The following is a 16,343-nucleotide window of genomic DNA, read 5'->3' as shown; positions in this document are numbered from 1 at the left end:
TTTAATTCAGAGCGTTAATCTCCAAACCTCAGTATAATATTTCGTTTTTCATCCTACAGTAGTAACTACGATGGCAAATGTCTCCAGTAGTTCAACCATATTCCTTACCGAGCTCCCCAACCCTCCCTCCAGCGGCGATCACATGTCCATTAACATTATCATCATTATTATCATCTTCTGCATGGTCTGCTTGCTGCTTCTGGTGGCCTTTTTCTACACCTTCTGTTTCCACTGCACGCTGCAGCCCACGCCTAAGGACCACTCTAAAGGCACGAGCAACACTGTGGAAAGAGAGGACGCCACCTTCAGACATACTTCTTCCAGCGTGACTCTCGGAAATGCCGTCTGAAATGGGTTACACCACCTTTTAATTCATCAATCCTACTTCTCACTGGACCACTCCACCTGCTTCAAGACAATAATGTGTCATTTATGTTTTCGCTCACTTGAACCTTTAACAACCTTAATGGCTTTGGAACTTATCGTGTACCTTCAAGGCAAGTTATTCAAATTGAGCATTATCTTGTAATATTCAATAAGTGTTGTTGAAGCAGTTACTTCTCTACGAAATTCTACAGATGTTTAATCATTGTACAAGTTCTGCCTTAGTTGTAAATACAGTAGATCATGTAAATTCACTTGTAATAATCAAGCACAGACATTCTGTACCAATGTTATTGTATGTCAACTGTAATATATATTAACGTTAGCTAGCAAGCGTAATACAGTTTCAAGAATGGACACAGTTGTAGACTGCCAAAGTATATGTATTTCAGGTTAATGTTGAATTAATAAAATAACATGGTAGAACGTAAACAACAACATACAGATGTTTGGTATGTCAAAAAGATTTTATAATTAAGAATTCAATTTAGTTAATAAAAGTGTTTTTTTCACAACCAGTGTTCCTTTTGCTCTCTCATTTACGTTTTCTGTTATGTATCATCATGTACTGGACGGTATACTCTTGATTTTTCTAGATTTAAATATATCGACATAAATAATAGTAGTTCTGATTTTAATTTATTAATAAATTTAATAATATTTAATATTTAATATTTAATAATAAATTTAATTTTAATTTATTAACAGAAAAGTAAATTCTGATGTACACTTGTAAAATAAAAAAAAGAAATTGTAGTTTATAGGAAATCCTATTAATCTAACACATTCCCCGGCCATTTCATTAGGTATACAATTATTAATACAAGAAATATTACACAACCAGCCTGAGCTGTTGATACAAGGCAGGATGCATCCATGTCTTAATGTTGTTTATGCCTAATTCTGGCCCTAACTTTTGTATGTCACAGCATAAATCGAGACTCAGGCAACATTTTTTCAATTTTCTATTGTTTAATTTAGTTCATGTAAATTGCAGCCTCAATTTCCTGTTCTTAGCTGACAGAAGTGAAACCTGGTGTGGTCTTCTGCTGCTGTAGCCCATCTGCTTCAGAGCTGTACATTCTCAGATGCTCTTCTGCATACATCGGTTGTCATATTATGTCAGTTACAGTTTCCTTTGTATCAGCTTGAACCCGTCTGTCCATTTACATCATCAAGGTATTTTCACCTGCCTTTCAATGAATATTTTATATCTTTCAGTCTGTTCTTTATAAACTCTAGAGATGGTTGTGCTGATCCCGGTAGATCAACAGGTTTGGAAATGCTTAGACCACTTAAATCACCTTTCATTCCCATTCTAACCCTTGCTTGGCCATGCGTGCACATAAACAAAAAACAACATTTCACATCAAGCCAATTAAAGTTTTTGAGTCACAAGTGTGATAACAAGGAAAATGTGCAATTTTAGTAATAATTAATAATAAATTACTACCTCCAGAATACAGTGCTTCAGCAGAAAGCCACTCCATTAAATCTTTTTTACACACTAAACTAAACTGATAATAACGCAGACAGTAAAAGGTCTCTCTAGTTGCTTCTCTTTCAGGATATGGAACACATGGTGCTTTTCTCCGAGCAGCGAGAGTCATAGGAACCTTCTGGAGACTGCATGAGGGAGTCCCTGCCATCAAAGTCTGGAGAGTCCATCTCGATGTGAGGCTCCTGGAGACCGGCATCCTGCATGGCACATTTATAATGAGACTGAGAGAGATAGATGGGTAGATAGAAAAAGAAAAAGAGACAGATGACAGTCTACAGTGAAAATTTAGGTAGTTTACTAATTCCTTAGAAACTTCAAATGTGTTTCTTCTGGTAGCCAGAAGCTGTTAAAGTTATGTGCGGGTCTTAATTAATACTAATTTAAATGGAATACTTATTCATTTCTTACTTCCTGATACAAGAATACACGTTCGTAACATATTTTTTGCCAGATAACTTTTCCAGGTTTAAATGGTAGGTTTAAGTTAGATTATTTTTGGTGTTTGTGAAGCCAAGAACCGAGTCCAACCTTGCTAACAGACAATTCCTCTATCTGGCCATCTTCCATGGACTCCTCCAGAGAGTTGCCAGATGTTTCCATTTTAATACGGTGAGAGCAGATCGACTTCATGTCATCTTCATCCTCACCTGTAGCTGATGGGAACACCTGTAGAAAGAGTCAATACACATCACAGACCAGAAGAAATGATAAAGTTGAATCAGAAGAGATCACAGTGAATCACAATGAAGTGTTGCCAGATGCACATTTACAGTACATATTTATATTTCATTTCTTGGCTCATTGCGCACAAGTCACTTTAAATAAGACACTTTCATGCATATTTGCACCCCCCCCCCCCAGTTATTTTTATTTACACTAAATTTAATAATTTTTCTATATTATACAGAATGTTTTCTTTTCCATATTTTTACAGCTAAGTTTTATTATAGCTTTCTTATATTCTGTCTTCTATAGATATATCATTCTTATTATAGCAAAATGTATTTTCTATTGTATTTCTTTTCATTCATATTTATTTTCTAATAATAATCTTTTAATCATCTTGGACTGAAAAGATGTAATTACAATTTGTATTATATACTGTATGTATATAGCTATACCGATTCCTCTTCTTCAACAGGAGGTTCAACAGCAGGGAGGGCAGTCTTGCTGATGCTTTGAGTCTCAAACTGAGGGCAGGCGGCCTGCGCGTTCCCGTCTTTATCCCTCTTCCCCTTCAGCCAATACGTTTCGATCTCCACATTACCCTACCGGAGAAGTGAGATTCTGAATGCTTGTAAATAAAAAAATGTTTTTGGGTAATGTAAAATGCCATGTGCTACAGATGCCTGCGGACTTACTGTACTTACGGTACAGTACTGCTACAGTTTGTATGGCATTGTATTGAAACATCTTGCCCTTAATGTATTTTTTACATTTTACATTTACCATACCAGTCAAAAGTGACTTCTAAAAAAACACCTTCTAATGTAATGTTGTTGGTTTTTTTTGTTTGTTTGTTTTTGTTATTTGTTTTTTTGCAGTCTGGAACAATATTGGATATTCTTTTTAAAATTATGAAATAACATGTTAAATGAGATAATTGTAACGGGTTCGGTCCTAAGTGCACAAGCAGCACCAGGAAGCACGAACACGAGGCAAGGTAATTTATTTAGGAGAAATGGGGAAGGAAAGGGTTAAAGAAGGGAGGATGGAAAGAAAGGGAAGGAAAGATTGTGCACGTTAAGGTTCAGGGAAATGGACCATGAAAGGTGTGTCCAAACTTTTGACTGGACAGAGACTTCATCTTCTCTTTACTATCTGACACACAGGCTCATTACAGTTTGCATAACATGCAAGCCAATGATGCCATTTCACACCACATGGACACTGGGAAGGGCAATTATGTTAATTCTGTTTGTTGACTACATTTTAGCCTTTAATACTATAATTCCCTCCACACTCACCACTAAGCTGGGGGACTTTGGACTCCAGCTTTGTGCCAGTAGAGCTCCAATTTCCAGACTGATGGACCACAGGCAGTGTGGTTGGACAGAAATGTCTCAGCCTCCCTCACACTCAGCACAGAAACCCCCTCCACAATCACTTGAGCCACTACCATCTCCACAACCATCATCAAGTTTGCTGATGGCACCATGGTGGTGGGCCTGATCTCTGACAACAACAAGAAGTCTTATTTGGAGGAAATTTTAAATCTGGAGCACTAGTGCCAGAAGAACAACCACATCTTGAACGTCAGCAAGGCAAAGGAGTTGATGGTTGACTTTGACACAAAGGAGGAGAGGAACAACCAGGCCTTTGTCTGGAACCCCAAGCTGAGAAAGTGGACAGCTTCCAGTACCTTTGAGTTTACATTATGCATGGTTATGGTCCTGTCACATCAACACCATGGTGAGAGAGCATCCTGACAAGAAACAACTCAACCTGGTTTGGGAACAGCAGTGTGCAGGACAGACAGGTTCTAGAGTGTGAGGGTGGTGCAATCAGCTGAGTGCACCATCCACACTGTGCTCCCTAACCTGCACTTAATCTACAGCAAGTTGTTCTGGACCAATGCCTGGAAGATCGTGAAGGACCTCAGCCACCTTAGAAATGGACTGTTTTCTTTCTATTATATTTGTGATTTGGGGTCTAAACCAGAAGATCACATAGGACATAGGACTTGCTTTGTTTCCTGCATGCCTGGTTACTCACCACATTGCTCATTTGCACATTTGCACATGACACAAAAGTTGCACATTGCTGGCTCTTATCTACACATAAATGAGGACTAACTTTGCATTTTATATCACCTCATTTCATACTCATACTTTCAGTTATACTGCTGTAATCGTACCTACACACCATCTCTTTTCCTTTTTGTACGCTTTTGTATTGCACATTGCATATCATTCTTACATTTTATACACATATATATTCGCTCTCTTCTTTTGGTAACTGTAAATCTGTATATTTGTAGATTTTATATCTTACATTATTCGTGAAAATTTTCTCCTCTGTTATTGGAGGAAAATATACCGACTGTATCTTTTTATCTTCTTATTGATTCTCATCTTTCACTTTTAAGGCCATGAACATTTGTTTAAGCGTTTCACTGCATATCATACTGTGTACAGTTGCAAAAATTTGAATTTGAAATTAGACTGGTTGTGTATATCTATGTTTTTGCTTCAGTTCTTTTATATAAGTAAATTTAATCTTGTTTCCTGGGGAATTGTTAGTTTGCTGAACTTGTTCACCTTAATTGTTATTGTTCCACGTCTCTCAAAGATAAAGTGACTGCCCTTCAGGTGCTCATAAGTGGCACTGCTGAGCTGGATGTGCATCTCCTATAACACACACACACACACACACACACACACACACACAATAATCCAACAAACTAATCAAATAACGTTTGCTTGCTGCAACAAAGATGTCCGAAGATTACTGAATTTAATTAAAAAGTTTAGTGTTCCATTTCAGACATTTCCTAAAAGGCATCATTAATGTATACCTTGTGTATATCCATAGCTTGTTTATTCGTAACCCTGTTTCCTTGGAATATGACTATACAATCTTAAAACATATAAAGAAATGTAATCTCTATTAGCTCTTTTATTTCTCTATATGTCTCTGTGCACCTTTCCATTGCTTTCCATGGCAGACGCCGTGTGGACCGTATCTCCATGAAGACCATAACGAGGCATTTTGTGACCTACGACGCCAGCGACAACCATTCCAGAGTGGATGCCTGAAAGAAGAGTCCATGTGCTGGAGTTCAGTGATCAGCTGCATTACGTGGTGTTGGTTACAATTCAGTGTCTAAAATCTAAAGATTAAAACACTCTCTTGTTCTATTTTGAATTAACATTATCTGTTGAGGTGATTGATGACTGATGTTGCCTTCAGTAATATATAGGGACTACAAGGGTTGCGATCACAGTTCATTTTGATTTATATCAAGTATTGCTTTCCTGTCTGAGCCTGTCTAAAGCACAGGGGGCACAATGGAGAGAGCACTCTGTGAAACTGACCCCATTAAACTACGGAAGCTTATCATGGCAAGGCCAATCTGACACAAACAATAGGCACAATTACAATGCTAACTCTGAGAATTACAGTCACAAGTTTTCTCTTGACATGTAAGACCACCTTAATACTGCTCACTGAGTAAGTGGACAGGTGAGAATGATTAGAAAAAGTTGCTGTCACACTGCACATTGCTCCCTCTGTTGGCCAAAGTTGACATAGCAGCCTATCCAGTTCAAGGTCTGGTCATTACAGTATGACTATCTGAGCTTTTATTCTGCCTTACTTATAATTTTTGCTTTATATTATAACCAGCATCCAGCCTCCGAACACACCGTATACTGTATCTGCAGATCAATCCCTGCTATCTGACATCACCCTTATCAAAATGAGGATGGGTTCTCCCGTTGAGTTTGGTTCCTCTCAAGGTTCTTTCCTATTGTCCTCTCAGGGAGTTTTTCCTTTCCATCTTGGCCCATCTGATAATTATGATTTATGCATAATTTTCAAACTCATTACGCTTTTTTTTCTTCAACGCTGCTTTATGCCAACGACCATTATTAGAACTAATAAATAAATAGAACTGATTGAATTTAACTATATTGTTAAGTTGACACACAAATCCCAGCACAATCTGGTGGTGCCACACACCTGACCAAATTTTGTTCATTAACAGCATTACCCGGAGCATGTTACATTTTTATCTCATTATACATATGAGCAGTTGAGGTTTAAAGGGGAAACTTGATGGTGCTGAGGTTGAAATGCCATTCAATCACCTGCACCATAAAACTCTCCAGACTCCAAAAAGCAGTGTTGTTCTATAATTTTAGCCACTCGCATCATATAGGAACTTCTTTATGTCATAAGGGCTAGCTAATGAATTTAGTATTTCATCATTCCTGAAACCTAAAGATAGAACACTGTTTATCGACACTGGTGCTGTTTGAATGAATCACTGTCAAAGTAACTAAATACACTTTGCTATAATAAAAATCACATTGTAATGCTGTTTGATGCTGGCTCTAATTCTTTGTGAATATGTTTCAACACAACATCATAGAATCACAGAAAGATCAGGAGACCACACACCCACTCGGATCTGAATGTTGTTTCCATTAGATGGGTCTTTAAGGTGGTCAATGGAGCGCACCATGTCCAATGCCATGTCACAGATGTTATGGGCGTGGTACTTAGTCTTCTCTGGAGCTCCTGCTACGACCATATAGGCATCTCCAATTGTTTCAACCTGGAACACACAAACATACAGCCAGGTTTTGGATATCGCTAATAAACTAAAATAAGCCTACCACCTTAAATACTCACCTTAAAGACTCTGTGTTTTTCGCTGAGTGTGTCGAACAGTGTGTACATAGTGTTGAGCATGGACACCACTTGCATGGGAGTGATGTGGCTGCAGATGCGCGTGAAGCCCACCACGTCACTGAAAAGGATTGTCACATCTGGGAACACCTGGGACACACATGCACATTCACACCCAACACAGATTAATTAGGACTGTGATGTAATGAAACTTTAATGATGAAAAAGGGATTTTAGTTAATAAACACTTTTGTAAAAATGTTAAAGATGTTAATGAACAAAAAAGTTAATTTACAAATAGAATTCTTTGACTTCTTGAATTCTTTATTGAGAATTCTACCTCCAGTAATTTATAAGATATACAGTAGTTAGGACTATATACCTATATCAGCAGGCAGTTGCTACATCTGAGGTATGCCGACGAGCATCTCTGAATAAACAAAATTAGTCAAAATACTGTGAGATTGGAAACAAGTTTGACTCTGTCTAGTCCTAAATTCAGATCAGGTCTGAATTTGATGTAAATAACTTGAAAGCATGGATCCATCCTGCTCAGAATGGTAGTGGTGGTGTAATGGGGTGTGGGAAGGTTTCTTAGCACACTTTGGGCTTCTTAGTACCTGAGCATTGTTCATTGTTTTGTTCTTTCCAACCCTTTATGACCACAGTGTACCCATCTTCTGATGGTTGTTTTCATTAGCATAATGCACCATGTCACAAAGCTCAAATCATCTCAAACTTTTTGAACAAATCTGCATCAACTGTGTGATGTTATCATGTCAATATAAACCAAAATCTCGTGAAAAAGTTCTAAATTTGAAATGGGGTCCAATCCAGTACTAGCAAGCCGTACTTAATCACAGTACCTAATGGCTGTAGTGTGTGTATACACGGACACCTGATGATCACAAACATTTGGACTTTCCCAATCTGTGGTCGCAACCCACAATGTTGGAAGTCTTTGTACACTTCACTGGAACTAAGAAACCAATACCTGTTCAAGCATGACCAGATCAACTTTGACCACATGTTGTAAAATACAAAATAACGTCTCTGTAGAAATTAATTTACATACAGTATATGTAAATGCCCCAGTTCTTCTGTGACTATACTCTGTTTATTCTGTCCTGTATTTGTAAACAAACAATGTGCCTCATATAAATTACCATCACTGTTCCTGACCTGATTAATGAGACAGTACCAGGCCGGTAAACGAGTTTTTTCTGACCTCACACGTGTTTACTGCAGGCTCTCCCTTACGCAGTCTCTTAGCCACAGGTTTGGGAATCATCCTGTACAGCAGGTCATCTGTTTTCTTCATCTCGTAATCCAACATCTTCATGCTCTCCTCCAGCTTGCTCGATTTTTTCTGCTCCTGTACAGGGAGAAAATAATGGAACAAACTTGACTATATAAATTTGGAAATTGGTTGTTTATGTAACAACCTCAGCAGCAGCCTCATTTCCCCTCTCGTCTGTTCCAACCACTCAGCATCAGCATCACCAGTATAACTAATCACCAGCCTGATCATCTGCACCTGCTTCTTACTGGTTCATGCGTTAAGTTGATGGTTTTTAAGCTTGAATTAATCATAGGTAACTGTGACATCAATAAAATCTGCTGAAACTGGCTGGACTAAAATAAGAGCCAAAATCTTGCCAAAAATGCGAGTTAAAAAAGTCTGGAGAACTACAATAAGCTTTATTCATCGTTTTATTTATATATACAGTATCATGTTAAAATGTTTCTATAATTTTAGATAAATACAAAAAAATAGCTTAAATGTTAAATACGCATGGTTGCTTCTCTGGTTATAAGTGTAAGTACTTACACACAGTTTCAGGTACCTGTATGAGAGCTCGTTTCAGCTCTTCAGATTGCTGGGTTCCTGCCAGCACCAGGTCTCTGCTGGAGTCATGCATGCTGAGGTCATTAATGTAGAGCCCGGTCTTGAACATAGCACTCAGGCTCTCCATTCTACAAAGGGCACAGACACAAACATGTGCACGGATAAAATCTGCTGTATGCATTACTTCCTCTAACAGCTTAGTGGTAAAAAGTTATATTCATATATTCATTATAACAAAATTATATTATAAAATTATAGGACTAAGGTGACTAATTAACTACATTTCTCTTCAGTTTCATTGTGAATTGTGACCTAATGAATGTCACTATATCTGAATTATAATTTAAAAAATTGCCTAAATTATGTTTTAAAACTACAATGTTGCACTTCACATTATTTATTCTGTCATCCATTCACCAATCTTCTTCAGCTCTTATCATGTACAGGTTTGCGGGGGTCCTGGAGTCTATCCTAGGTGGAGTACACCCTGAAGAGGGGCGCCGATCCATCACAGGACAAAAACACAAACACTACAGCATTTTTGGGAACGTTAATTATGAATGCCATATGCATGTCTTTGGACTGTGGGAGGAAACCAGAGAACCCGGATGAAGTACAAAAGCCCAAAGTGCTAACCACTATGCCATCGTTCCCATATATATATATATATATATATATATATATATATATATATATAGTATATGTACATTTATATGTGTGTGTGTGTGTGTGTGTGTGTGTGTTACACAGGTGTCCCCAGGAAGATGATGGACTCCCACTCAGGCATGTATCTCATCTGGCCTTTCAGTTTAAGGCAGCGGCTTCCATCACCCCAGCTCTCCATGGCATTGGCACTGTTTCCATCTAACAAAACAAAACATACACACACTACATCCTTTATACATTGCCATGTCAGAGTGTCTTCCTCATGCTTTTTTTTTTTGTCTTATACAGTATATGATCTACCGTAGAATGCACTGACATTATGAACTTTCTGGTGGACTACTAAAAAAAACTTTGTTATATTATGCAATCTGCAATCAATTCGTGAGTGGGTGGGGTTTTAACTGACCTTTGTAGTCATCTCCAATGATGGACTGGAAAGCCATGAGCTCCACATCCACGTCAGCGGAGCGATTAGCATTCTCATAATCAGAGTCTGTGATAAACAGACGATATGACGGATTCACCACTCGTGCTGCTCTTTGTATTAAGTTCCACTATAAGACTTTAGTGAAACATGCGAAAGGTTAAAATAGGACCTTCCTTACTCTGGACTCTATTATGAAGGTTTCGTTCCCTCTTCACAGGCTCCTTAGACATGATTTCAAACAGGTTGTTAGGATGGGAAATGATCTGTAAAGAAAAACAGGACATCTGTCTTATCCCCTTTAAATTTCTCACACTACTGTATTTAGTCAACATGGCACCTGTACATCTTTCTGTTACAGGTTAAAGGAGGATAAGCCTGACAAAAGAGAATGAAAGTATTCTTTAGATGGCTAGGGAAGAATTTACACACCATGTTCCAGGTGAACTCCACCAGGGGGCGTGCCAGGAGGAAAGCATCGTTAATCTTCTTCCCATCCAGATCAGGAAAGACTGTGGCCAAACCAGAGCCAATGTTGTGCACTACCATGTCCTGTAGGGGACAATAAATGTTATGTTATAGAATAATACTAGAGGACAAGAGAGGGGAAGAGAGGGAGATGAAATGAGAAGAAGTGAGAAGAAAAGTAAAAGGAAAGCAAAAAGAGAAGAAAAATGCATTGAAAGGATATAATTAATATATATATATAATTTTTAGCTAAGACGAGAAGAAAAAAGTATGAGTTGAGATAAGAGAGAAGAGAATATAAGAGAAGAAAAACAAAATCAGAAGAGGAAAGGAGAGAAAAGAAGTGAATAGAATTGGAGATGAAAGAAGAGAAGAGAAGAAAAAGAAGAAAAGAGTAGAGAAGAAAAGAGGAAAGGAAAGGGGAAAAACAAGTGAAGAGAAGAAAAAGAATAGAGAATAGAAGAAAAAAATTTAAAAGAAGAGAAGAGAAGGGGAAAGGAAAGAACAGGAGAAGAGAATAGATGAGAAGGGAAGAGGAAAGGAAAGGAGAAGAGAAAAAAGAGAAGAGAAGCCATACCTGTCTGAACACAATGTTGAAGGGAAACACTTCAAAGAAAAAGTCACTAGTGATCGGTAGAATCTCCTGCTCCTCTTCATCCTCTTTCTGGATGTAGCGATAAGCAGAGTTATCAAAGTTTAATCTGAAAACAAAAGGTTACATTCACACAAGGACCCCAGGTTCCCTGAGTCAACACATGAAGAGAAGAATCCCTTATTAACCACCTAACAAGCCATCCATCAAGTGTTTCAGCAAACCCATCCCCAGAATGACGGTAAGGTAAAGAGGAATGCTGGAGCGCCACCATGCTGCTTAATGATGAGGTGAACATGGAGGATGATCTCCTACCTCATAGTGACGTGAGAGTAATCTCCAACCAACTGCTCGGAAAGAACCTCGACATGGATGTCTGTGTCGTAGAACTGCTTCCCCATCTGCCTCAGCTGGCCCATAGCATAGTGCAGGTAGCCTTTGCGCTTGCTCCTGCAGACACACATCTTTACGTTCACTATTGTATTGATGTTTGGTTTTTTTTTGTGATTTAACAGACCTCTCTCTCTCTCTCTCTTATAAAATCTCCAATTTGGTCGTTTTTTGATCATCGCCGTCTCTCTATTATATACAGTATAATATAATATGTAATATAATACATCTGAGGCACTTTAACCCAGGCATGCATATATTATGCATAACGCTGCTTATGCTGTGTAAAATATTTAGAAGAAAAACACTGTCCACCCTCTTTTCCATACATAAGTTCAGAGATGCCCACAATAGTGTCTCTGTGATTGACAGGCAGGAGGCATTATGCAACTCCTACATGCAGGCAGACACCCTTATCCAAAGCAACTTTTATTTTTGTCTCTTTATACACCTGAGCAGTTGAGGATTAAGGGCCTTGCTCAAGGGCCCCACAGTGACAACTTGGTCATGGGGTTTGAACCCAGGACCTTCCGAACCGTACTGTAGTCCAATTCCTTAACCACTGAAGTATAGTTGTTGGGACTCAATACTGTATAGTACTCATTGGTATCCCATTAACATCTATATATTTTGGTATATGTTTTTTTTCCCAATTTTTGTAATGAATGAACACAACACACACAAACCCTTACAGCTACAACTTCCAAATCTGATTTTAGTCCCTATAGGAATATACAGGGAATATATAGGGAAAAAAAACATGATTGTTTATGTAATAACCTCAGCAACAACTTCATTTCGCCCCTCATCTCTTCCAACCACTCAGCATTCAGCATCACCAGTAAACCAATCACCGTCTGGTTCATGCTTTCCCACTGCTTCAAGTTAGATGCTTTTTTACACTTGAATGAATCATAGGTCACTTTAATCTTATTATTCTGATTCATACACATTCACATTTCATACAAACTTTTATAATTCTTTTGACTATGTAAAGCTGCTTTGCGACAATAACAATTGTTAAAAGCGCTATACAAATAAAGTTGAAGTGAATTGTGTGGCTTAGCAAAAAAAAAAACATTCCTCTGAAAATGGTCTGAAACTGGACTGGAAATGAGTGACTTTTTGTTCAGTACTGTAGATTTGATGATGCTGGATTGTGATTTTTATCACTGTAACAAAATGAATGAGGCTTTCCCGATCATACTTTGAGAACCAATGCATTACAGAACTTATAAACGCTCTTAAAAAGTGCCAGTTGTGTCTAGGTTACATCATCATAATTATGCCTGACATTTTATTATAATGCATTTATTAAACTGTGTTCACTTATATTAAGAAGCTGACGCATGCCAAGCTCTCATTTCTTTCAACAAGGTAAGTATAAAATAATAATAATAATAATAATAATAATAATAATGATGAAGATCTCAATGCAGTAACCATACTCAGAGTCAGTCCTGCTTTCTGCAGATGTTTCCCCCAGAGGTCCTAGTGAACATATCTCTCTCCCACCTGTAATGCAGTGTCACTCCGGTAGCAGACTCCTCCTGGCAGAAGAAGGTGGGTGGCTGTACTTTCGGGTAACTGAAGCGCAAATACTCATGCAGGTTATCCAGACCATTAACAAAGTCACGCACATGACGACCCAACACCTGGCGCACAAAACATGCATGCATGCACACAAACACAAAGATATTTGTATGTATTTCAAGTGTTAGAAACATAGATAAACATAACATACAGTACATTATGCAGTATATTACGTGCATTATTGAATTAATTTATGACAATTAATGACCAATACTTACCTTGAGAATGCGGTCATAACCATACTTCCCGACAAAGCCCAGGAAGTAAACGCCCCAGGAGTTCATCAGCTCATTATAGGGAGTGCCTGTGACACCACTCGCTGCTTTGGCTATGCGTGGGATTACACTTTCACTGTAGACCTACACACACACACACACACACACACACACACACACACTTATTTTATAATACAGGTTACCTCTTTTAATTGTAACATTTTGTTTTGTTAACTGGCCTTATTTATCATCTTAGTTCAGAGAAACAAACATACTGTATACAGTATCAAGAAATTAATAAAACACTTAAAAGTATGCTTTTACAACAAAGTGGTGGTGTGATGCTGCCTGGCATGTGTTGTTCTTACCACTCCAAGGTTGATTATTGTCTTAAAGCATCACATCCTGATGTTTTTCGATCCCCTTACAGGGGGTGTTCAAGTCAAACTGGGACTTGAATGAAGGTGCAAAAATGATTGACATTTATAGGAGACTCTTAGTTGCAGTAAAACACTTGAATCGAACAAACATTTTTAAAAGAAAGCTGTATGTCTGTGAATGATGATTGGCTCTGAGCCCACTCAAGGGGTGTTTCCAGGAACATTTAGCAAGCGGAGCACCTGATCCTTGAAAATCCTTGCAGATGAAACACAACTGTCTATGAGAACTTACACACATTCATTCATCAACACCGCGTGCACGTTCCATGAACTCAGCTGGGAGTGATTGCCACAGCCCCTGTACAGTCCTGACATCACTTCAAGCCAATTTTAGATGTTTGGGCCATTAAAGGAGTTCCTGGGAGGCCAGGGTTTCAGACATGAAGCAGAATGCCTGATCATGGCCATAGCATGGAGCATGAATTAGCATGAGCTACTTTTATGGTATCCAAGCACTAGTAAAACACTGGGATAAGTGCATTAATGTAGCAGGGGATTATATAGAGAAATAAAAAGTCAGAATATAAAAACAATCAGTCCTGGTTTGACTTGAACGCCACTCACATACCATAATAATATATTAATATATAACAACATTTCATATATAATATAACTGTTTGTAGATATAGATATCGATATATAGATTAACAATTGGCTCTATTTTATATTCTTCATTCTGGACTTTCCCATGTCAGTAGTCTTGATGTTACAGCTTTACCTATGACTATTACAGTACAAAGCACTGTTGTTGTTTTTTTGTTTCTTTGTTTGTTTTTGAATGTAATTATGAGGAAGTCAGTGGCCAAGAGTGATCAAATAGACATAAAAAAATTAATTTGAAAAGGGAAAAATTGCCCTACACAATTGTCTCAAAACAAATCATATAAAAACGTGCCTCATTGGTTGTTTTTGTATTTAATCTGAAGGCAGTTGAATGCATGCGGTGTAAAGTCACTCTTAATCACGGACCTGCATTAAAATAGCAAGTCCAGAGTCCAGACGTAGCGCAAACAAAGAATAGCAAGTTTCAATCCATTTCTTTCATCCGTGTGCTAGTTATACTGGGTTCTCTGGAAATGTATGTATTTTACAAAGCCTCAGCACTACATGGGTTCTTGGCCGGTAATTAAAGGTCTCCATCACAGCATGGTTCTACAGACATTTCCACAGGTGATCATTCAATCCTAAACACTTTCTCAAACATGAAACCGAGACCTTGCTTTGGAAAAACCACCACTGTTGGCATTGTACTTCAAGATCTGTTGTTCTACGATATGTGCTTAGCATTTCTGAAACACATTAAAGAGTATACGTTGAAGGATTTTAAAGATGCAGGCTTTTACCTGGTGCGTGACGAAGGAATGAAGTCGGACATCTGCCCGTTCCCTCACCAGCTTCCACACATCGTCCCCGTACGACTCCTTGATGAAGTCGTGCAGACTCTCACACAGCAGACCGTACATACTGACAAAACACATTATAGAAATTCACAGCCAGTTCAGTAAGATCACACAAATGCACATACATTTTTAGATTAGATACTCTAAGTACTTACACTTAAATCTGTGAAGCCCTGTTCCCTCTTTCTTGTATTTTTTTTCTTTTTAGGCACAAGATAAAGAAACATTTGATTAAAACAATCTCAAGCCCTTGAGAAGAAATAAGATGTTTCATTAGATCCTATGCTATGAACATTTTTCCATTCCCTCCAACTAACCCATTTATCTTCATTTTAATTTAGCACTACATAATGAAGAAAACCATGATACTCAATTAACACTCCTCTAGGTTATAAACTGACCTTAATGATCGTCTCAGTTCACTTAGGCTCCTTCGAACACAACAGTGCTGTTGAGAATCTTTCAGGTACTGTAGAACGGTACTCGTTTTTTTTAAAGCTGGCCCACTTAGCGGTACTGTTGAGTGTCAAAGCTAAATCTTTGTTTAGATGTCAACCGGTGCTGACATGCGTGGGGATCTGCCAGGAACAGCCTGGTGCAGGTCAGCTCTCAAACACACATGTTTCTCAGCTCAAGTGCTTCTTCAGTAAAGAGTCTGAGAGATGAAGGTAGAGTTCAATGAGGAGCCAAGGAGCTATCAGTGCAAATGTGCGTTGTTGAAGTTATAACCTGTTTTATCTTCATTTTATCTTCATTTACTTTATTTTCTGCAGACACAAAACCAAGCTCATCTCATACTGTAGCTTCTCGGTCCCTAGACCTGAACCCAACTGAAAACCTGTGAGGTGAATTGAGTACATTTTTAATGAGCTACTTTTTACTTTTACTTAAGTCGATTTTTATAACCTTTTCCATATTTCTGTAATATATATTCCTAGTTTGGGCGACACTGTGGGGTAGTAGTTAGCACTGTCATGTATTGCACTTCCAGGGTTTAATTCATGCCAAGGGTCTGTGTGCATGGAGTTTGCAAGCTCTCCTCGTGTTTGTTGGGTTTCCTCTAAGT

General features: G+C 38.2%; 1 protein-coding gene across 1 annotated transcript; it reads right to left on the bottom strand.

Annotated features, from left to right (window-relative positions):
* Positions 1–1,947: 1,947 nt before the first annotated feature.
* On the bottom strand, positions 1,948–15,340 carry LOC128539948 (soluble guanylate cyclase 88E-like). Its single transcript, XM_053510695.1, has 18 exons — positions 15,221–15,340; positions 13,441–13,581; positions 13,145–13,284; positions 11,555–11,689; positions 11,225–11,348; positions 10,612–10,731; positions 10,361–10,445; positions 10,162–10,248; positions 9,836–9,953; positions 9,088–9,217; positions 8,469–8,615; positions 7,244–7,390; positions 7,010–7,166; positions 5,530–5,639; positions 5,146–5,235; positions 3,007–3,153; positions 2,414–2,551; positions 1,948–2,082 (listed from the first exon to the last, which is right to left on the bottom strand). Exons 1-18 carry the CDS (start codon positions 15,338–15,340, stop codon positions 1,948–1,950), a joined length of 2,271 nt encoding a protein of 756 aa, XP_053366670.1.
* Between the last annotated feature and the right edge of the window lie 1,003 nt (positions 15,341–16,343).

This window comes from Clarias gariepinus, chromosome 2, assembly GCF_024256425.1.
Source record: "Clarias gariepinus isolate MV-2021 ecotype Netherlands chromosome 2, CGAR_prim_01v2, whole genome shotgun sequence".
NCBI lineage: Eukaryota > Metazoa > Chordata > Actinopteri > Siluriformes > Clariidae > Clarias > Clarias gariepinus.
This window is presented reverse-complemented; position numbering and strand designations above follow the sequence as displayed.